Source organism: Terrapene carolina, unplaced genomic scaffold (assembly GCF_002925995.2).
Source record: "Terrapene carolina triunguis isolate 2854851 unplaced genomic scaffold, T_m_triunguis-2.0 Scaffold662, whole genome shotgun sequence".
NCBI lineage: Eukaryota > Metazoa > Chordata > Testudines > Emydidae > Terrapene > Terrapene triunguis.
In genome coordinates, this window is record NW_020665013.1 from 158,780 (window position 1) to 181,587 (window position 22,808).

Consider the following 22,808-nt stretch of genomic DNA (forward strand, 5'->3'; position numbering starts at 1 on the left):
TGTCATGGTGTCCCCTGCCCTCCCCCCCACCCAGGTACCCCATCTCCGCAGAGCAGGGTGTGTGTGTGTGAGGACAGGGCTCACCAAGAGAGGGACTGAGCTGCTGACGGCTGCTACAGTGTCTGACGCTTTCCTTAAGAGAGCTGCACTCAGCCGTCTGAAAGGGCCGGAGCGCGGTCTCTCACACACACTGTCTCCTTCACACTCAGCCCCCAACACATACTTATATTGTTGGTACTTCCTGCACTGCGTATATGTTCTCTGTCATTTTATTCTTTCAAAGTGCTGTTATTTTAGTTTTTTGACTGGTCTGTGCATTTCGTAATTGTATTTCTCTCTCATGCTTACATTGAATTCTTTGAGTAGTGAGTGCTAAAATGCCTAACCTGTCCTGGCTGGAGTAATTATGATTATTACCGTTATTATCATATTGTGCTTTGTCATTCATTATTTAAAGAGGTACAATCAAATAACAGTATCCTTCTAGAATGTAACTTTAGCTTGTACTCACCGTAGCAGTGCCAGTTTAAAAAACATTAGCTAAACGCATAACTTTAGACACTGGGCAGATGAAAGTCGCTTATTTTCAAATTGTATTTTTAGTTATATCTGTAAAATAACTTAAAATTTGCATGAAAATAACTGCAGTTCCAACTCTGATACCAATAGCAATAATGGAGTCAAATGTTAGTGAGTCACATACATGATTGTGATCGGTAAACATAAATGCCAAAATAATTAGAAAAATAAATTCCCTTTCTTAATAAAAGAGCAAAAAACCCTTATCACATATGTTAAAATTATGTTTTTAGTGAAAAACAATTGACTAAAGTAGATAATGGCAGTAACACAGATTTTAAGCCGATTTTATTTATTTTTATGTATCTCTAATAAAGATAGTGTACAAAGTATCAAACGTGTAAAGCTCCAGAACTGATACCTCAAGGTTTGGGATTGGGAATATCTTGCTGTATTATCTCCTGATTGTTCTAAATTTACATATAAACTTTAAACGTGGCTTTAATTGGTGTTTGTATATTTTTTTTCTTTCTTTATATAACAATTAGATACAGTGCTCCTGTCAGCTAATTCCTACGTTATTATCTGCAAAAACCCTGGAGTTTTCAGGTACCTAAGCAGTCCCTGGACTCACGGTTAAAGTTTCCTCCCCCCCAAATCTGAAATGGTGCCCTGGATGAGCCAGGAGGTCGTGGGCTCTGGCAAGACGCAGCCCCCATGTGACAGCGCGAAGCCACATGCCGAGCATCAGGCACCACAAGCCCCAGCAGCAGCGCAGAAGGGTGTCAATACACCATATGCCAGGCCCCCCTTCAGCGCTGCTGCTGGGGGCGCTGCTGTCAGAGCTGGGTGCCCGGCCACGATCAGGCCACCCTGCCAGTGCTTAGGTCTAGCCTCTGGCATCTCTTTCAATACAAATTAAACACTAGGGGAGGCAGTGGGGCCCAGAGGTGATGGGGGGAGGGGAGGGAAAGCCCAGGGAGCCTGTGGGGGCTAGGAGTGATGGGGGGAGGGGGAAATGCCAAAATACAAGTTCCCCAGGGTGCCACTTTTCCTAAGGCCGGCCCTGGCTGCAGCCTTGGAGGTGCGGACGACTCTGATTAGGCTGCAGCCCCTGCCATTTGCATTCACGGCAGAGGTTGATCACCCCTTTCCATCTCTTTTTGTGGGAGGGCAGGGGGTGCCCCATCTCTACATTCGGAGCTGAGCACTGGGAGAACACATCATCCTGGTACCCCTTAGGTAGGAGCAGCCCATGTCTTTACCTGGGAGATTCTGGTTCAGGTGTATGGGCTGTGCCATCTTCTCCTAGGGGATCACAAAACCATAGACCAGCGGACTGCGAATCTGAAAAGACATTACGAGCCGGAGTGAATTCCTTCCTGGTAGGTAGGTTGTGACTCTCAGCAGCACAGTCTAGAAGGAAGCCCGTCTATGCAACCCCAACTGCCCTCCCGCCTTCACACCCCAATTCCACTTCATACGCCAAAACATCACAAAGAAACCCCAATCACAGGGGAACAGCCTCCCGCCGCATCACACCACCAACATGGTGAAACCCGCCTCCCTCAGAGAGCTCTGTGCCCAGACAGCCTCCGCGTTCCTCCTCCTGCAGAGACGGCCTCAAGGAACGCTCAGCGCAGCAGAAGCCTGCGTTTCCCACACAGATTAGACGGGGACCCTCTGTCTCCCTTTCCCCAACTCCATTCTGCAGCATTTGTGTTGGCTCCTGCCCTGGAAGCTTTTAGCCACCCCCACCCCGTCTGGGCAGCCTGCCTCAAAGCACAGCATAGGAGGATTAGGGGAAATTGTAGCTAGACTCTGCAATGCATTCTGGGGCACAGAGGGAAGGGGGAGACCTGAAGTGAAACTTGGAAAAGAAAATATAACCTGAAAGGTAAGGGAGGAGAAGACCCTGCTCAGGCAGCAGTTGCATCAGAGAAAGGGCAAAATCTGTACCATGCCCCAGCTTCTGTTCAGCACTTGTCAGCTGGAGATCTTGAAGTAGCATAAGGGCTGCTGGAGAGAGCACTGGACCGAGGCTCAGGAGACCTAGGTTCTGATCCTGGCTCTGCTGCTAGGTGACCTTAGGTACAAGTCACCTTTCTGTGCCTCAGTTTCCTTATTTGTAAGATGAGGAGAATGACACTGACCTTCTCTGCAGATCTACTGAGGAAAAGCACCATATAAGAGGTAGGGATGGTTATTAAAATGCTTTACAATGAAGATCACCTTCCCCAAGATCCCTAATGCAAAAATCTCTGTGTGGAGAAAACCGTCCTGGAGACAAGGTGGAGGCTTGAGCAAGAGCCGGGCTATTTGCTGAAGACTGGGAGTGTGGGGGATCTGAGACACAGAGAGGAAATGACTCATCCAAGGGCACTCAGCGGTTAGCTCTATGGTGCGCCCACCCCTTGAATACTGTGTCCAGTTCTGGTCACCTCATTCCACAAAGGATAAAGTGGAACTGGAAAAGGTCCAGAGACGGGCAACAAAGATGATCAAGCGTATGAAATGGCTTCCATATGAGGAGAGTCTAAAAAGACTGTTCAGGTTAGAAAAAGAGACGATTAAGGGGGGATACGATAGAGGTCTATAAAATCATGATGTGGAAAAAGTGAACAGAGTTATTTACCATTTCCCACAATACAAAAACAACAGGGGTCACCCGATGAAATTCATAGGCAGCAGGTTTAATACAAACAGGAGGAAATACTTTTTCACACGATGCACAATTAATCTGTGGAACTCATTGCCAGGGGATGGCCAAAGGTATAACTGGGTTCAAAAAAGAACTAGATAAGTTCATAAAGGATAAGTCCATCAATGGCTATTAGCCCAGATGGCCAGGGATGCAACCCCATGCTCTGGGTGTCCCAAAACCTCTGACTGCCAGAAGCTAGGAGGGGAAGACAAGGGTGGATCTCTCCATAGTTGCCCTGTTCTGTGCACTCCCCTGGAAGTTCTAGCACTGGTCCTTGCTGGAGAGAGGAAGCTGGGTTAGATGGACCATTGGTCTGATGCAGCATGGCTGGTCTTATGAACACGGGTCTCTCAAGTCCCAGACCAGGACCCTGGCCACTCGACCCTGCGGCCATAGTTAAGGTAACAATGGAGGTGGAGGGGTTTCTATCTGAGCAGGGCCTGGGGCTGTCTGGGACATGACGAACACACTGAAATGAGCTCTTCTGGAGGAGCCACTCTCAGCTTCTCAGTTCCCGCTGCAGTCTGGCTCCCCGGGCACCAGTGAGATTTTTAGAATCAAACTGTCTGCAAGACCTGGGGTTGTAAGTGCATTTCTGGAATGTTTTCTAAGCCGTTTCTGGAACGTTTGAAAGGCTTTTGGGCCTGTCTCCCACCTCAGAGGGAGGTTCGCTCTCCACTGCTGACACCCCCACCCCAGCAGGGGCTGGGGCCTTACGAGCATTTCACGCAGCTCGTGGACAGAGACATTCAGTCCCAGGACACCATGGCCAATCCCCTCCCCGCTGCTTAGGGAAGAGCTTCAGAGAGGGTGTGCTCATACCCCAGTTCTCCCCTGCCAGCCCAGGCCGCTCCAGCAGCCCTCCCCTCCAGGATGGCAGCGGGGCTCAAGAGATCTCACTGGCGTTGAGGGGCAGTTTGGACAAGGTGTTTTGGAGGTTCGGGGTGGGGCTGGCATAGGCACGAGCTTTGTGCAGTGGGACTTTGCCCTGCTTTAAGGCCTTGTGTAGCAGGCTGCGTCTCTCGGTTTCAGCTGGGTTTGTCTGTACTGCAGAGGGGACTGGTTGCTACTGGGTTCCTCGTTACAGAATTGGCTGTAGTTTTTTATACCACTCTGGCTACTATATGGGCATCGTTGCGATCAAAGCGAGGGACACCAAAAGAGACAGCTTTTACTTCCCAGGGAACAGGCCAGGGTCTATTCCATTCTCTCTGCTTTGGGGAGGACACAATGTTGGTCTGGTATCAGAGGGGTAGCCGTGTTAGTCTGGATCTGTAAAAAGCAAGAGAGAGTCCTGTGGCACCATAAGCTTATGCTCCAATACATCTGTTAGTCTTAAAGGTGCCACAGGACTCAATGTTGGTCTGGCTTCAGCAGCACACTTACTGTAATGCTGCAAAGTCTCCGAAATGCACAGTGAAGCATGAAGAGGCTGGTGCAGATCCTGGGCTGTCTCCAGCTGGGTTGAGGTTGCTTTGCACCCCCAGCACAGCATAAATCAGACTTCCTATTAGGGATGTAAAAGGTTAACCGGTTACCTGGTAAGCATTAGACTTACCATTAACCCCCCTGGCTGGCTGCACCTGGCCAGCCGGTGGGACCCCAGCCCTGGCCATGCCTGCGGGGCCCCAGCCCCAGTCGTGGCGGGCGGGCCGGAGCGGCCCCAGCCCTGCCGGGCAAGCTGGAGCAGTCCCAGCCATGCCGCGCCCAGCCCCAGCCACACCGGGCCGGCAAGACCCCAGCCCTGGCGGGACCCTAGCTTCTGCCTCCCCATGCCAGCCCGCCGCTGGAACGACATCAGTTAACGGTTAACCAGTTAAATGATATAATTTTAATCGTTTAACCGGTTAACTTTTTAAACCAATATTTGCATCCCTACTGTAGCTTGGTTCCTGCACCAATGATCTAGTGTCAGTCCAGAAACCCTGCCAGGCAAATGAAGATCTCCCACTTTTCACTTCTGGCCTGCTAGTCTCCCTGCTTGGTTCCCAAGGTTTGCTGGATCTAGGGCATCTCCCATCAGTCGTGGGTTGGGTCTTCATGAGGACAGTTGGCGCCTAACTATGGTTACATGAACAGAGATGGAGGTTCCTGGATGTCTGACATGCTCAGAGCAGGAACCATAAATGGAAGGGTGGCCAGTGGGTCGCTTTGGGCCCGAAGCTGAAGGCAGAGACTGCCCTTCTCCAAGTGTCATGGTAGAGGTCGGTGTGGAGGGCTTTCCGTTCACCTTGTCCACGTCTCGCCACACTCAGCAGTCGCTGATTATCTCTGTTGCAAGGGGCTGTTCATGAGCTCTCGATGGAGCTGCTGCTCTGAGTCATGCCTGCTAAAATTAGCTCCTTGTACACGGAGCAATTCCATACTAGGTGCAGAGACAGAGAGCGAGAGAGGGAACGCTGCCCCTGCTTCACTGATAACACAAGAGGTGCCAGAGATGAGGCCCAATCTCAGTCATTGCCAAGGAGAGTGCACAGGAAGGGGGAAGGGACAGTAGCCAGGGATGCAAGAAGCAGCAAATCAGACTTTTGAGGAGCTTAGGCCACAAGAGGGCCTGGAATCCTTCTCACCCTTTGCATGGCCAGATCGTGAAAATGAGGAGGGAGGAGAAGCAGAGGGAGAGGATGAGAGGAGACAAAGATGAGGAAGAGAAAAGCAAATGGGTCACGGAGAGGTGCAGAGCTGAACAATTTTAGTGTTTCCTTTAATCCATGTACGTGGCATGTTGCTATCACAGTGAAGGCTCATTAGAAGATGCCCCAGAGACACCTCAGTCACCCTCCCCAGATAGCCACAGGACAATCAGGATAACTCGTTCAGGCCAGAGAAGCTAAACTCAGAGCCGGGCGCAGATTCCAAGGGTGTAGCCCAGGGCTTTATGGAACTTGCGCCTCGCTGCTAAGGAAATGATTATCTGGGACCAAGACGGTTGGATTTGGGAGGCAGACAGGTTGTTTTATACCCAGCCTGAGGGCAGCTAGAATGCAAATGACCAATGACAAGGCTGCTGCCGCAGGGGAGATCACGGCGTCCAATGGACTCGGCAAGGTCTGAATCTAGTCCCACTTGTCTCCTCCCTGTTGGCCCAGCTGGGATTCCTGTGTTCTAGTGCCCATGTGACCAGATCACCTGACTAGCTCCTAGAGCACCTGCTCCAACATCCTGCAGTGATAAATGTGGCTCAAGCAATGTCCGACCATTCTGCAGTTCACCTTTGGAAGCCCAGTGGCTCCTGGCTGCCAGGGCTGGGTGGAGCTGGGCTATCCCAGGGAGGAGAGGCAGCAGGCCAGCACTAAGCATGGCATCAGGACATGTTGAGAACCACACTCCTAGCGCCAGAGCAGGGGCAGCTAGGAGGAACCTCTGGGTGTGTCGTCAGGCAGTTGCAGGGGGTGCGGTTTGGCTGGTGTGAGCTAAGCTAAGGGAGCGAGAGGCACACAGCCCACTCCCGTGCCATCTGTCACCTCAGGCCTGTAATCATTTCCTGGTGACCACACCCTGCTGAGCAGGAGCTTTCCACAGGGTCGATGGCTTTCCAGGAACAGCGTCCGAGGTGACCTGCAGCAGGAATGGCTCCTTCGGCAGCGCGTTCAGGCCGTGCAGATCTGCGAGGACGGGAATTTCTGGTCACATGGGACTGAGCTCTCCCAGGGACAGAGTGTGAGCCGAGCCCCAGCAGGGAGTGTTGGGGCTGCAGTCGCCCAAAGACAGATTTTCTAACCCAACCTTCAGATGCACACGGCGGGCTGGAGTTGAGAACAAATGGGAATCAGTAACACTATAGCCACGTATCAGGGGGTAGCCGTGTTAGTCTGTATCCACACAAACAACAAGGACTCCGGTGGCAAATACATCTGTTCGTCTTTAAGGGGCCACTGGACTCGTTATTGTAGCCGAGGCCTTGGGGGGGACACAGTGTGAGGAGGGAAGGGGGTAAGAGCAGGAGAGGGAGAGGGAGAGCGATCAGGGCAGTGAAATTGAGCAGAGCTCCAGGAGCGAGTCAGAGAATTCCATGAAATGTGGGGGGGGGGGGGAATCTGTTTTTGAAAGAATTCCAAGAAGTGAGTTAATTAGCTGGGGAGCAGAGAACAGCGCTGAGCCGCTGGAACATCTGTCTGCATCTGCTGGCCGACGGCACCGGGGCTGCGGGAACAATGATGTTTGCTTTTGTGGGAAATTGCTGGAACAAACAACCCTGCAGTTTGGGGAGCGAAAGGGAGGGGAGTTGGTAATTCCCAGAACCAGTGCCAGAGCGGAGCAGCCAGCACCCCAGCCCCAACAGCTCAGGATAAACTCCAGCTCCAAAAACAACCCGCTTATCAGATGTGATACATCATTGAAAGCCGCTCAGCCAATCACAAGAAATTTACTGCGTCCCACAGGCCGCTGCTTAGAACAAACCCATACAAAGTGACTGCAGCAATATCTCAAACACTGGGGTCCTCCTCCTCCTGCCGCACCCAGAGATGAGCACAAGTCACCAGACTTGGCTCTGCCTCTGGATTTGGACTCCCACAAAGGGCAGTGGGGCTGGATCCAGAGTTTGGGGTGAAATCTGCAGCTCGATGTGGACTCCCCGAAGTCCAGGGATGCTGAGATCTGGGGTTTGGTTTCAACCCCTTGCTAGGAACGAGATGGAACATAGTGACATGGCAGCATGTCTCTGAGTTTGAGTCTCCTGAATGCACCAGAGCTACTCAGATTCCCCTGAATTTTCCTACACCAAGAGCGTGTGGATGTGCTGCTATCCACAGTGACTGCAGAATTGTTCCAAATAATGGTCACGCTAGACGTGTCAGTGACAGGAGAGGCGATGGTGGGGGGAGTCATGCGAGGTCATGTGCACCCCCAGATTTGCTGCTTGTGAGCATGCTCAGTAACATTTGCTGAAGCCGCTGCCCTCACTCCCCCTCCCCCCCACGCCCCACTCTCGGCAGGTACAGGTAATCTTTGGACTGATGCACATACAGGTTTCACTTGGTAGACACATACAGAAATCTGAGATCTCTGGGCTCTGGCACACTCTGTCTCCTGCAGAGATCATGGGGCTCCGGCATGCCAGATGAGAAGCCTGTGATTACAGCTGGGACACAAGAGACCCAGGTTTAATTCTTAGCTCAGCCACAGACTCTGTGTGTGACCTCAGGCAAGTCACTTCATCTCTTTGTGCCTCCCTCGGCTTCCCTATCTGTGAAATGGGAACAATGATCCGTCCCTGCCTGGCCAGATGTGGGGAGGACGAATGATTGTGATGTGCTCAGCGCCTGCAGAGACGTGGGGCATACAAGGGTCCAAAAGGCAGGCTAGGAGCTGCCAGGATAAAAGGGGATAAAAATAAGAAACAGAAAAATGAGAGTGACTATTAGGGAAAGACTCTGCCAGCCTCCAGGGCAAGGCAGGGGGTGGGAATCTCTCTCCAAGGAGGACTGACAGGGGTCTTGGATGGGCTAAGAGATCTCCAACATTATCAGAGATGTTTATTCTTTAAACACTGCAGCACATTTACAAGAAAAACCCAGTGTTGGGGAGGGGGAAGGCAGGTTTTGTCTGATAGCTGCAATACTTGCGGCTGGCAGCAGGGGGCACCATACTCTGCTCCTGATCAGAAAGGAAGAAAATCAGAGCAGGGAAGCTGCTGAGAGCAGGATTAGCATCAGCCTGTGAGAACAGGACATGCCATACCAGACCTTGTGTGTCACACAGCCATGGCCCAGACGGGGTCAGAGCAGAGTCCAGCTAGGCCAGGATCACAGTATCAGGTGTTTCAGAGGAAGGTGAAAGAACCCCCTAGTGATCCTGGTCATAGGGAATGTTTGTTCCTACTCCCTGTCACTTAGTGGTTGGCGTATACCCTGAAGCTGGAAGGTTTATAACCCATCTGCCTAGTGTGACGATGGACGTGCCCATTATCCATAGAAATGTCAGTTCTTGGTTTGAATCCTGCTCTAAGTGCTTGGCCACAGTGATATCTTGTGGCAGTGAGTTCCGCTGGTCATTGGGTGGGGAAAGCATTCCCTTTGATCATTTGCTGATCTTTCAATTTCTTTGAATAGCTACTTTCTCTTGTGTTATATATGGTCATGATGGAGGGGCAGCCAGGCCAAACCCGAGTGGTGCTGCAACCCCGTACACCAGAGCAGGGCCCAGCCACCACTGCAGGATGAGTGCAGGGAAGGCATGATCTTCAGCCTCCACCACCTGGGCCCTCCTCTTCCCACTGGGCCAGCAACCCACCATTTGGGGAACACTGCTCTATTAAAGTCACGGACACACAGAAATAGCCCAGTATCCATGACTCTTATCATTGTGACAAACCTGCGGAACAAGTTATAACTATATAACTTCTGCTGCGGCAGCATGTAGAGGACTCAACCAGAAGAGGAAAGCTGGCCCCGTGGTAAGGGCACTAGCCTGGGGCACAGGAGACCCAGGTACAATTCGCTGCTCTTGGCAAGTTGCTTAGCCCCAGCTCCTCAAAGGTATTTTGGCTCCTAACTGCCACTGATTCCAATGGGAGTTAGGAGCCTTCCATACCCTTGAGGGTCTGGGCCTTGGCCTCTCTGCCACTTGGTCACCTCTCTGTAAAACGAGGACTGAGACAGACGTGGCGATTTCCTGCACTCTGCTGGAGAAACCTCACCGAAGTAAGCTTTAGTGTTTTCCAAGGTCATTGTATTGACAGTGCAAATGTTGATGTGTTGTTGTGGGACTGTCAGTAGCCCCTTTAAGGGAGAGCCAAGACTACATAACCCCTGGGAAGTGCCGTGAGCGTCAAAGGATTCTTAAAAGAATGGGCCAGACGAGACTGAACTGTTGGTTGGGTGTGTTTCCCAGGAAATACTTGGGAGGCAGGGAATGCAGATTACCCACCTCTGGACCCAGCCTTTCCAAGCTAGGCCTTGCAGAGAACCCCACTGTCTGTCTGGTTACTTCCTCACGGGCTCTGCAGACCACACACACAACATTGGCTAAAGGGGCATCTGCAGAGTCATGGGTGGGCTTGTGCTGAGCTAGGCTGGATGGGGCTGGGAATAAGTTTACTGGCATGGGGGGAGGTTCGTATTGTTTTCAGTGTGGTGTTTTCTCTGTAATGCTTCAACCTTAAGAATAAATGTACGTGCTTAGACAGTGCGGAGGTAACTTGTGCCTGTGGTAATTATGCCAGTTATCATAGCCTTCAAAGAGTGAGCAAAGCCCTGTCCAAGCCATCGGTCTTGCTGTGGAATGACCCAGCGTAGGCAGGGAACTGTGCGGCGGGGAAAGACCTTGGTGAGGAAGGAGACAGAGGCAGGTCTCCACCCAAGAGAGAGGCCAGCCGAGGAGCCAGGTGCCTAGAGTGGGTTCCCACGAGGGGGGAAATAGAGCTGCCATTGCCCAGACTATGCCAGGGCTGAGAGCTCTGTCCTACCCACGGGGTAAATCCATTCAAGATTGGGTGGTGCTCAGATCCTACGGTGATGGAGCTAGGTAAGTCCCTTCGAGGAAATCCCTGACCCATTGTGCTAGGTTCTGCAGAAATGTGACAATTCCTGACCCAGGGAGCTTAAAGAGAAGAGCCGCCAGACCGGAGAGGTCAAGACGAGCAGTAACAATCCTAGCAGGGAGTGGTAGTGCAGACTAGCTGTGTGACCCAGGCATGGGAGCAAGAAGCCAACCAGCAGCCTCAGCCAGGGGTCGTCTTCCATCACCCCCTGCAGTTGTCTGCAAGCATCGGGGCAGGGATGAGTTTCTAGACGTCTGAGCAGCCTCAGACTGGGCCGATGACCGAGCCGTGAATGAAAGTGCTGGGTCTCTGCAGCTAGCCTGCCTTCTAGTGCCACTAGCCATCGCAGTGTGTGAACGCAGCGGGGGTCGGGAATTCCCAAAGTGGAGGGCGCAGCACTGCCCAGATCTCCAGCTTCTTAGCAGTTCAAAGGTGCCTGCGGTTGGTGCGGAATCTGGTTGCCTGCACCCAGGGGCCATGCCAGGGCAGTGATGCTCTCGCTGCTGATCAGAAATATCACACCTCCGCCAGGGAGCTGACTGTCAGCAAGCGGCCCCTGAGAGCCCAGATGTCAGCGCTCCCAGTGGGTGGACACGACGCAGCTGCTGTGTGGGCTGCTAAGAGAAGAGGAGGGCTTGCTCTCTGGAACTGCCGGCTCACAGAGTCGCACCTGCTTTGGGAATTGCCAGCAGAAGAGCTTCAAACCAGCTCCCTCTGACAGCAGAGAATATTTTTTCAGACACGCTGGCAATCGAGTCCCCTGGCTCTAAGCCCTATAATTACACGGCTAATCACAGACATTAGACAGCAGCCTAATGCAGCCTGCCAGTTCCTCGAGGAATCAGTTACATTCACGGAGAACATGCATCTGGAGCTTGTGTGTGTTTCCTTGTTTATAGGCCCCATCTGCCTAGCGAAGGAATGATACCTACTGGCCCAAGACGGGAGGTTTGTAACCTTACCGCTGCTCGTGGGCATCCATTCACCAGTCCTGTGCCCCTGCTTGCTACAGCTGTACAAATATTCCTTCCAGGCTTCACCTGAGCTTTTCGTAAAGTCCTCCAGCCCAGAGGTTCTTCCCAGGAGCTCTGCAGGTGCTCCAGCCGCGCCTGCGAGCACAATATAGTAACAGCTATCTGCTGTGTTTGCTGGACTCCACCCAAGGCCTTCGAGCGCATCTGGCACATGGCAAACTTGCCAGTTTTACAGATGGAAGGGCCTTAAACCTCTGCCCGGGGCCCTCCCTGACCTTCCCAGCTGCTCACTGAGCAATGTCCCACATCCAGACATTCATGGAAATGGCAAAAGTCACCAGCGCTCGGCCAGGGGACCAAGTCCCTTGGGATCTGTACATAAAGGGGCTCCTAGTCCTGCCTGGACGGTGGGGTTAGCAGCCAGGTCTGCACACCATCCCCTTCCCTCCCAGTCTGGGCCGGCGGAGACTGGGAGCCACACATGGGGACGGGATGGAAGGAGTAGGTCAGAGGCAGGGCTGGGGACACTGTCCCTCTGAACTACAGCTGGCAACGCTTGGCAACCAGCCCCGAGTCACCGCGAGAGGCGCACACTGCGTCTGGCACTGGCTCCAGCTACAGACCGGCTTCGAGGTGCAGCCCCCGGACAGCGCCCGGCAGGGATCCAGCCTCCAGGGCGTGCCTGCAGGAGGAAAGGTCACACCTGATAGCCAGGTGCAGCTGAATCAGTGCCCTGGGCGCCTGGCAGGTGCCGAGACACTGATCGGTATCCAGGAAGTCAGACTCCCTCAGCCAACAGGGCTCGAACAACCTTTGCCAGGCCAAGCTCTGACAGGTACGGCCTGGTGCCACAGCAGTGGGGCAGCCCCGAACCTCTCCTTCCCCCTGAATCTGTGTCTGGGTTTGTTCTGCCCCTCCCCCAATCGGTTAGCCCTATTTGTCCAGTCTGAGTCCCAGGCAGTTAGCAGCCACTCAATTTCCCACTTCTCCAGGGCCTGATCCAGATCCCACCGTGTCTCTCCACTGACTGCAGTGGGAGTCAGATCAGACCCTCTGCCGGCACCGTCTCCTTGGCATCCACCCCCTGCCAGTTCCGGGAGGCCAAGCCAAGGCTCCGGGACGCTCTGATGCTCTCTCATGGGATGAGTCGTCACAGCTTCAGCCTCCAAGCCCATCCCAAAGCTCTCGCATGCTCTGCCCACTATTATCAGGAGCGGTGTGGTGCAGACAGACCCTGCTGCGCGGAGCTCTGGGCCAGGCACTTCCCCCTCCCAACTGCCAGGCAGCGAGTTCACAAGTTAAAGCCGAAAAGGCCACAGCCTTGTTCTTCAGAGCCAGCTTTGTACACAAGCCTATTCCGGACAGATGGAGGCTGAGGGGAGCAGCCGGCACGGAAACCCAGCAGTCACCCTGGATTTTCCCCAGCTGCTGCAAGGAAACACCGGGACCATGAGAATAACATTGCTTTCCTTCCCCTTGCCCACAGCTCTGCAGACTCCCTCCAGGCACACAGCAGCCCTGCAGAACCCCAGCGCCTTCCGCAGCCAGCAATGTTCTCACACTTTTTGTCCTCCTGAGAGACTCAGGCTCCCAAACACACTGGATTAGATTTTGCTCCCAGTAACATCCCCACTGAATTCAAATGGGTCACTTCAGATTTACACTAGTGTCATTGACAGCACAGTCCAACTGCACCAAGGCCGGAGCTCCCAGATTTTGCAGGGCATTTCACAATGCAGCTCAATCAGGTTCCCTGTTCTGCAGAGGACAGACAGACCAACCTACCATTCAAATGCTCTGTAGCTTAGGGGGAAGTGCACTGAACTGGGAGCAAGGAGACCCTGCACTCGAGTATCCCACCTACTGACCGCTGTTAATGTCTCTATGCACTTCCCAGCTCTTGCAATCGAGCGAAGGCCCGTGTCCTGTCCTAGGCAGTACCTTTCCCTCGTTTGATAAACATGCTAAATGAGAGGTTACCCAAGATCATTTCTGGCAGAGTGCAGAATAGAACCCAGGTTTCTGCTACTCAGCCACATTGCCTTCCAGGCTGATTGTACCAGATCTATGTGTGTGGCTATCCTGTCTCTAGCCACTAGATCACGCTACCCTCCCAGAGCCAGGAAGAGAAGCCCAGGTTCCCGATCACTTGCATTCTACTGCTGTCTGGCAAATAACTATGTAACCCACTGGCAAGGGGTATGTCACACCCCTCTAGTGGTAAGTCCACAAAGAATAGGAGTTGCCCCTTCACCTCATGTGGTAGAGGTCTGGGGATCTGAAAGTCCTGTGTTCAAAGCACTAAGGATGGGCCATATGGGGAGAGCTTACAGCTGCTCAAGACAAAACTTCTGGTTTCCCAGTTTCCTCTTTCAGAAAATCATGGATTATTGCACTGACACCGTGAGAAAACAACAGCTTCTATAGCAAGTAACAGTCATAATCTGGCACTTGTGGTGGGACATGCAACAAAGCCCAGATTCCCACATTCTGTGCATCTGCAGGGCCGGCTCCAGGCACCAGCTTAGCAAGCAGATGCTTGGGACAGCCAAGGGGAAGGGGCGGCACCTCTGGCTCTTCAGCGGCAGGTCCCTCGGCCCCTCTCGGAGGGAAGGACCTGCCGCCGAATTGCCGCCGAAGAAGAAAGCGGTGCGGCTGAGCTGCTGCCGATCGCAATCGCGGCTTTTTTCTTTTTTTCCCCCGCCGCTTGGGGCGGCAAAAACCCTGGAGCCGGCCCTGCGCATCTGTCATATGTTTATCCAGCTAAGGTACATATCTGACCCTCTCACCACAATATCTGAGCACCTGCCAGTCGGTACCGTATTTACCCTCCCAACCACTCATGAGGCAGGGCAGATGGGAACTGAGATACTGGGAGCCAGTGACTTGCCCGAGGTCACACCGGAAGTCTGTGGCAGAGCAAGGACTCTCCAGAGGCGGAGGGTAGTGCTCTAGCCTCTGGACCATCCTTCCTCTCAGGGGAAAGAAGCCATGGATTTCCACAGCTTGTGCCACACACTGGCAGGTTTGAAGGCTGAGAGGACATGACCACCCACAGTGTCAAACTCTGATGCACTGGAAAGGTGGTTATATAAATCTGGGGCAGGGGGTCTCCTGGCACCCCCACGCAGAGGTGCTGCTCTGGCCCCACCCTGGGAGTGGAGGGGCACTGTGCATTTCAAACATGGGCAGAGTAAATTCTCCTCCCCTGCACCGGGCCTATCCACAGCTTCTGTTCCTTTCCGAGGGCTCAAGCGGGACATACAAGGAGCACAGGACTCAGGCTGGCCCCAGGCACGGGGTGAACCCCACCCTATTTGCACCTACTGCATGGGAAAGGAGGGGAGGGAGATGGACATTCTCTGGCAGCAAAGCCAGGAGAACTGCCTTGACAGAGCCCCTCACACAAAGGCTCCTGCTGCGGGGATTGCGGCTTGAGGGAGGCCGCTGGCTCATCACACGCTCACAGGAGGCAGGACTAGCTCAGTCTCTCTGCTCGCTTAGACAGAAAAGCCTGGTGCCGTTATCTGCCAGAGCCCCGCCAGGCTCTGGGACGCACCGCGAGGAATCAGACAGACAGACAGACTCCTTAAAATAACCCCAGCAGGCTGCCTCCCCGCACTGCTGGGCCACATCCACTGACCTGAGTGACCGAAACAAGTGTGTGCTGCTTCTTACTCCTGGTAGCTCTGCCGAGCCAGCCCAGGGGGAGCGAGCAGGGCCCTATTCCTGCATGGGGTGATCACCCTGCCTCGGGGTTTCTTTCAAATCCAAGCTAATAACAAATCAGCCAGCGACGGGCTTGTTCATTACGTTCCACTTGGTGACCTGTGCAAACCCATCCCCACCGAAGGGATTGCACAGGAGTCACCGGGGCCTACCTTGGTGCAGCATCTCTGTTACTGGGAGGGCCCAGCTTGGCGCTCAGAGGCCAGGCGGACACGGCGCTGACAGAGCCAGCTCTTAAGCTTCCCTTCCAGCAGCCCCTGGTGCAGAAGGAATCTTGGGGGCCAGGAGGAGAGGAGGAGTGGCTGGAGCACATCACAATCCATCTGTGCGCAGCTTTGTGGATGGTTCCTCAGGGACCGCTACTGGCTAGCGCACATTAGAGCATCCCGCAGGCTGCTCTAACTTGTGCTGGGGCCAAGCAGAGAAACATACATCTCCCTAAGGGGCTTCTCCATCCCCTAAGGCTCCAATCACAACATGACCCTGTATTTTTTACTGTTTGTCTTCATCTGGTGTTCCCATGCTCCCAGCGCTCCAAAGGGCATGTCTGTCTGTCTGCCTGTCTGTCCAGGCATTTCTACTGCACTCCTCAGCATGGTAAGTGAGTGCTTCTGTTAGAAACCTGGCCACATATGGGCCTTTAGAGAAAGACCTGCTTTAAACCTCTTTGGGGTGATTTTCAAAAGCACCTTGGGGATTTAGGAGCACAAATGCCATCCAAAGCCAAAGAGATTTAGGACCACAGTTTCCTTAGGTGTTTTTGAAAGCATCAGAGCATGCTGGGAAACCACTAACCTCCTTATACCTAGATCTTAACACTCCTTCCTCCAGCAGACTCCAGGACAGGCTGACCCTCCCGGGGGGGTTCGCACCCGGAGAATAAATCAAACCAGAGGAAAAGGGACAGTGACAGACGGACAGCTATGTAGCCATCTCTTGCATCACAATTAATTACCCTGCTTCCTGAGAGAAGGGAAACAGAGGAGCAGCTCCCATCCGCTGGGAAACCTGGCTCTCTCCTGTGCGGGGAGCATGCCAGGAAAAACCTTCCGCACTCCATCCCAGACTTCCTGAGGAGCTTCAGCCTGCAAACAAACCATCTGGGAGACAATCCAGGGCTCAGCCACTCTGCCTTAGAAAATATCCCCAGCTGCCTTGTCCTCTCTCCTGCCCTCCAGCCAGAACCTGCATCCATGTCGTCTGCCAGCCATGGAAAGTGGGTTTCTCCTAGAGTCCAGTCCCATTTCACAGTACATCGCAGTCACAGGCAAGGAGTCCTGGCATGTCAGAGGTTGCCCTGCACATGAAGCAGCCAGGAGGCATCCTAACAGAGTCTGTTCTCCTCGGAGCTAGGCTCCAGATGAGCATCCCCCTGCATCACTCTGCTGCTGTGATCCGGTCCCTCCCTGCCCCTGTTGCATGGCAACATTCCCAAAGGAGATTCTGGCCAGCACCTGTGCAGAGGTGCGAGGGGGAGGTGGATTCCTAGTCTCCTCTCCTAGCTACCCAGGTACCTGCTAGCAGAAATGGGGCGCTAGACTGGCAGAATTGCTATAGCCTCAAGGTGCCACAGACATGGTGAGGGCAGCCTTGACATATTTATTCCAGCTGGTTTAAACTGATACCACTGTTATGTGTCGATCAACCCTGGGGAGAAATTAAATTGACTGGAAGATCGTGGCCCGTGTCACAGATCCACGGGATTGGGGCTACGCCCCCAGCTTTGGAACAGTCTCTAGGATGAACCCTTCAGTGTGGCAGACCCCCTAGGGGTGCCACTCTTCCTCCAGAGTGAGCCACACCACCCCCTCCTTAGACTGGACCTCTGGGCCTGCAGCCCTCCGGCTTCACCCCCTGAGCTCTGTTCAGCGAGTCCGGCTGAGACATGTGCACTCTGCAGGCATTGCTGCAGCTCACCAAGCATTTGCAGTGACACTCACAGCGCTGTCAAAACAGTCGGGATTTTTCCTTAACTGGAAGGCAGCATGGTAAGTCCTTAGCTTAGCAGAGAACTGAAGGTCCAAACAGAGACCATCCTGGTCAGCCCAGAGCCCAGCCAAGCTGCAGTGAACCCCACTGTTCAAGCTCTCTGTCTGTGGTGAGAACCCCGACTCCTTCCAACAGCCAGCTCTTGTGCCCCACCTCACCCCTCCCAGTCCTTTGTTCTCAAGCTTCCCTGATGAGAGGTGGGGAGATCTCTCTCCCCGGTGATTGCCAGGTGTCAGTATCTTAATGGATTTTCCACTGATATGGGGTCGGCCTCAGCCAGTCTTTTTCCAATGACCCATCCAGGCTCAGACAGCTGGGCAACATTCATACCCATGTCTCTTCGCCTGCCCTGAGAACAAGCAATTCTGTCCCGCCCACTGGGTAACAGTACAGCATATAGGAGAAACTGAGGCATACATAGGATTCATGAAAATGTTACAGAAAATTCCCACGTCCTCACAACCAGGATCACTTGTCTGACTTTTTTTTGAAAATCAGAACCGCATTTGCTTTCTCCAGTCTCCTGGTAGCTCCATGGTTTTCCATGACTTTTCAGTCGTCCGTGGTACAGTACCACATTTCTTAGCGCATTCCCTCGTTGTTCTGGGATGTGAACCAGACAATCAAGATGGATTTGAATAAGTTATCACTCTCTGGAGGTTCTGTGCTTTCTCTTCATCAGTCTCTCTTTTACCAGGTCTTCATTACTTACCTCATTGGCCAAACTTCTTTTCGATATTTCTCTTGTTGAAGACAGGTTCTTAAAGAGCAGTTCAGCATCTCAGCCATTTTCATAGATGATAAAGCGAGAAGGGACCATTGTGATCATCTGGTCTGACCTCCTGTATAACGTGGGCCAGAGAACTGCCCCCAGATAATCCCTTTTTGAACTAGCCCAGTGGTTTCCAACCTTTTTTCCTTTGCGGACCCCTAAAATTTTTTCGAATGGAGGCGTGACCCCTTTGGAAATCTTAGACTTAGTCTCCCCCAGAGGTCCGTGGACACAGGTTGAAAAGCACTGAAGTGAAGCATCTCTGTTAGGCCTCGCACTGGTTACTGTTCTTGGTTAGGTCACTAAGAGCTTGTCTAGAGTAGAAAAGTTGCAAAGGTTAAACTACATCTTTTAAAACTAATCTAGTTAAACCAGCGCAAACGCCTCATGTAGATGCACTTAAACGGGTTTAACCCATTCTTAAATTGCTTTGGCTTGCACGGGTAAATTATTGAATGAAGCTAAACCAACTGAACTGAGGGGTTAGCTGGTTTAACTGTGTTTGCATTAGGGGTTTTCACCAGTTGATTAAATCTATTTAAAATGGAGATAGTGAGAATGGTCTTAGTGGCTGCGAATGTGCTAGGAAGCTGGGTGCATCTGAAACCTTGCTCTTTTCATCAGAGAATCTCAAAGCAATTTACAAACAAGTCAGTTTGTAACAGATGGAGAAACTGAGGCACAAAGTGGTGAAGTCACTTGCCCAAGGTCATTCAGCTGGTCAGCGGGTGGCAAAGCTGCGAACAGAATTTCAGGTCTCGCGAGTCTCAATCTAGTGCTCTCCCCACTAGGCAGCACCCCCCCCGTTATTGGGGTACAGTGGGGCGATCTGCCATAGCCACATTGCACTGCAGAGGCAGCAGTGTTAATCCAGGCGCACTGTTCTTTAGTTTGCTCCTTTCTTGGACTGGTTGACACATTCAGGAACAATCCAGAGTAAGACTGCACAGAGCTGAAACCAAAAGGGGCCAGACGTCACTGAGGCAGGATCCCAGCCCCTCTACCAGCCATTTCAGCAGGTGGCCATGGCACCTGGGGCAGAGACCCCACCATCTGCAGCCCTGAATCCAATCAAGCCTGTCTGCAAAGAGCGATGCCTGCCCGGGGAGAGCACAGTGATCTGTGTGTTGGAGACACGTGGCATCAGCTGCCCCAGTCAAACATTAACCAGCACCGTCCACTGGCAGCCGCTCTGGCAAGGTCCCTCTCCACCGCACAGCTCCCTTTTCTGAGGAGGGGTCACAAGCTCTATTCCAGTAGCAGCCAGTGCCGCACTGCATGAGCCAATCCCTGCCCCAGTGACCAAACAGTCTAGCCTACCCAGCAGGATGGGCAGCAGAGCCAGGGAGTGCCCCAGGGTCATGCCGAAGGCCAATGGCAGAGCCAGGATTAGAACCCCTATCTCCTGAGTGCCAGCCCAGTGACTCCAGTGGCTCAGCCCCTCAGTCCCACTGGCAAACAACTGACTTCAGCTACTCCCCAGTTAGCCCAGCAGGAGCAAGAGGAGAATCAGGGACCCTGCTTAGAGGCCTCGCCAGGTCACTCCTTAGCACACAGGTCGCTGCACGCTCACCAGCGCCTCTCGCCATCACAACAGGCTAGAGGGGACGCCACAGAGCTGTGACTCAATGGGCATGGGGGGATATAAGGGGCTCGCCCATCTCAGGAGTTCCTTCACACCTGGGAGGAGTTCTAGGCCAGGCTTTCAAGGGCTCAGAGCCCAGCTCTTCAAGTGCCTACACAAGAGATGAGAATTTGAAAATCTGGCTACTTTCATCTTTCAGCACACGCACATTGGACCTCCCTACCGCCCCTGCTGCGTCTGAGCAAACGCCCCTGGTTTGGAAGTTTCCTGGCCTTAGCTCTCAGCACGGCTCCGCTAATGCTGGGCAGGTCTGTTCTCCAGTTTCCTGCTGCTTGGGGGTTTCTCACACAACAGGGTTAAGTCACCTCCAAGCCCTTCTTTGGCACTTTCCACGGACCCCGCTAGAGAGGAAGCTGTGCTGTTATTTTTAAAGGCAGGGGTGGAAACGGAGCCCCCCGGTTCCCTCGGACACAAGCACGTGCTTTGCTCGGCTCTTTCTCCTCGTCTCGGATGTTTAGACAGGGTTCGTCAGCTGCCCAAGCAGTCACTAGCTCTGGGGCTGTGCTGCCCTTCTCTGGCCTTTGGGGGGACAGTTCATGGAGCTCCCCCTGATTTTCCAATCCATCCCCCCCAGGAGTTCGAAGGGCTGGACTGTTCTTGAGCAGTTGGCCTCGGCCAATTTGCTAGACTATAAAAATGAAAAAACTCTGTGGCCATCTGTGCAAAGCTCAGAAAGCAGGGTCAGCTCCATACAGCATCACTGCAAACCCCCCCGGGCCAGGCAGCGTAGAATTCAATGCAGCCCAGCTCCCATAAACACTTCCACCGTGAGTCACATTCCCAAACCACATACAATGGCAGGAAACGTCCAGGGAGCCAGGACTGTGGAATGTGCAAGTGGAACAGAGCCTGGACGCAGGCTCTGCACTTCTCGCCTGGCAAGCAGCAGGTGTGTGGAGGAATCTGGGGGCTCCTGGGGCCTGATTCCAAGTCAGTCGAGTGACACTGGCACAAAGCATTGTGGATAGACCAGGCCCTGGGTCTCTGTCTTTATTTCTCTGAATGTTCCTTGCTGTGTTTTTAATGGCCACAAGTGAGGTCCCAAATCCTCTGCAGCACGCTGCACCTAAGTTATGCAGCAGGTGCCCACTTTTCTATGGGACCCCGTCTGGATTTATACAGCCCCGCAGGAACCGTCTGCAGCTGTGGCAGGAACAGAGAACTCGCCTCCTCAGCACATGGCAAGTCTGAAGCTGGAGAGGTTCTGTGGCCAGCTGGGGGGCCGGGGGAGCAGCCCTTGCCCAAGGGACAGAAGTAAATGTGGAGCCATGCTCTAGGACACCTTGCAGGCCCTTTGCCCAGGTGCAGACCTTCGAAGGGGGAAGCAGGGGAGCGTCCCAGGAGAAGAGCACCAGGCAGAGAAGAGGCAGTTGGAGGAGGCGAGAGCATTTGTGTGAACTGACAGTGCAGCAAGCAGCTTTGCTGCAGACACTTGAGGATAAGGAGAATCCCGTGGCCATTTGCACAGCTGCGAATCAAGCTACATGTGGAAGACACTGACCTCAATGAGACCTTCTCCTCCACTCCAGCTCCCCCAGCATCTGCCTTGCCGGGTCTCTAGCTCTCTGCCCCGACACAGTCTCATCCTCAGGAATCCCAAAGCACTTAGAACGTCCCCCGATCACCTGTTACTGTACATGAAGCACTGAGCCTGCCCTGAAATGCAGCCATGTTGCTATCCGAGATGGGGCTGGCTCCCAAGCGGGGGTTGCAAGGAAAAGACTGGCCATTACTCATAACGATATGTGGTGAGATGTACCGGTCCCATCCAGGGGATGGCAGTAAAAGCCTTAACTCAGTGGGTCTCAAACTTTTTACTGGTGACCCCTTTCATATAGCAAGCCTCTGAGTGTGACCCCCTCTCATAAATTAAAGACACTTTTTAATATATTTAACACCATTATAAATGCTGGAGGCAAAGTGGGGTTTGGGGTGGAGGCTGACAGCTCGCGACTCCCCATGTAATAAGCTCGTGCGGGGTCCCGACCCCTAGTTTGAGAACCCCTGCCTTAACTCCTGGAGCAGAACGAAGACCTAAGCAGGGATCATTCCTAGAAACTGTGAGCTGACACCCTGCCTGCCTTCTGCCCCACTGGTTTGTATTGGTTTCTTGCCAGGTCCAAACCTTGGCTGCACAAAGCCACCCATTGTCCTTTTTTGACTAAGATCAGGTAGACGCCAGGCTGAAGGAAGCCGTTCTCGGAGTCTCTGTTCAAATCCCGGACTGAAAAGATTTACTGTTGTCAGCTGAGGGCCAAGGCCCTGGAATATTGGCCCCATCACACCTTCTGTCTAGAAGAAACGGACTGCAGTGCTGCCAACTCTCGCAATTTTATCGTGAGTGCCGTGATATTGGGGTAAAGCCCCAGCTCCTGGAGCCAGGTGAATACGGGCAAATCTCAGCTTATAGTTATGAAAAACATTTCTAGCCCTCCTGAATGTGGAGAAAAGCTGGGCATGTGACCCTGGACAATGCAACCTAAAAGCTCAGAAAGCTAAAAAGAAAAAAATCTTAAAAAATCTCATGATGTCAAACCCAATCTCTTATTTGAGGGCCTGACTCCTGGTTCTTGACCATTTGAGGTCAGCCGTACTGTGATAGCTTGAACACTGCATGGAAACTTAACTCTGAATTTTCTGGCTTTCCAGACTGCAGGGGGTCTGGCTGGGCTCTGTGTGTTTTGTGGGGGAGTCTGGAGTGTGTTGTCATATGGGGATGTGGCTTTTTTAAAAGCTTCAAATTCCTTTAAGCCACTTTCCAAAGAGGTCAGTCTGATGTCTGCTCCCCCCAGCTGCAGCACAGTCTGCTCCTGGGAACCCAGGAATGCTTCTCTAGGCGATTTCGAGTGGGATAAGTGACCGAGATGGTGGCTCCAGCTGATCCTCGCACTCCGCCAAATCATTGAGGTCATCAAGAGTGTGAGGGGGACAGTGCCCAGAGCAGTCCCAGGCTGATTTATCTTTGCAAAGCACATTTCCCCTTGAGCTGGGTC

At 53.0% G+C, this 22,808-nt stretch overlaps 1 protein-coding gene across 4 annotated transcripts in view; it reads right to left on the reverse strand.

Moving 5' to 3' along the window:
* The window catches only part of KANK3 (KN motif and ankyrin repeat domains 3), a 47,019-nt gene that overhangs the window by 18,972 nt on the left and 5,239 nt on the right, over nucleotides 1–22,808 (reverse strand). For 3 of the 4 annotated variants that reach the window (XM_024214411.2, XM_024214410.2, XM_024214408.2), the window contains exon 2: nucleotides 1,785–1,866. In XM_024214411.2, the coding sequence (XP_024070179.1) occupies nucleotides 1,785–1,821 (37 nt within the window). In that variant the 5' untranslated portion in view covers nucleotides 1,822–1,866. Of the gene's footprint in view, nucleotides 1–1,784; nucleotides 1,867–16,364; nucleotides 16,398–22,808 lie in introns of those variants that run through there. The other variant, XM_024214409.3, reaches the window with a different exon arrangement.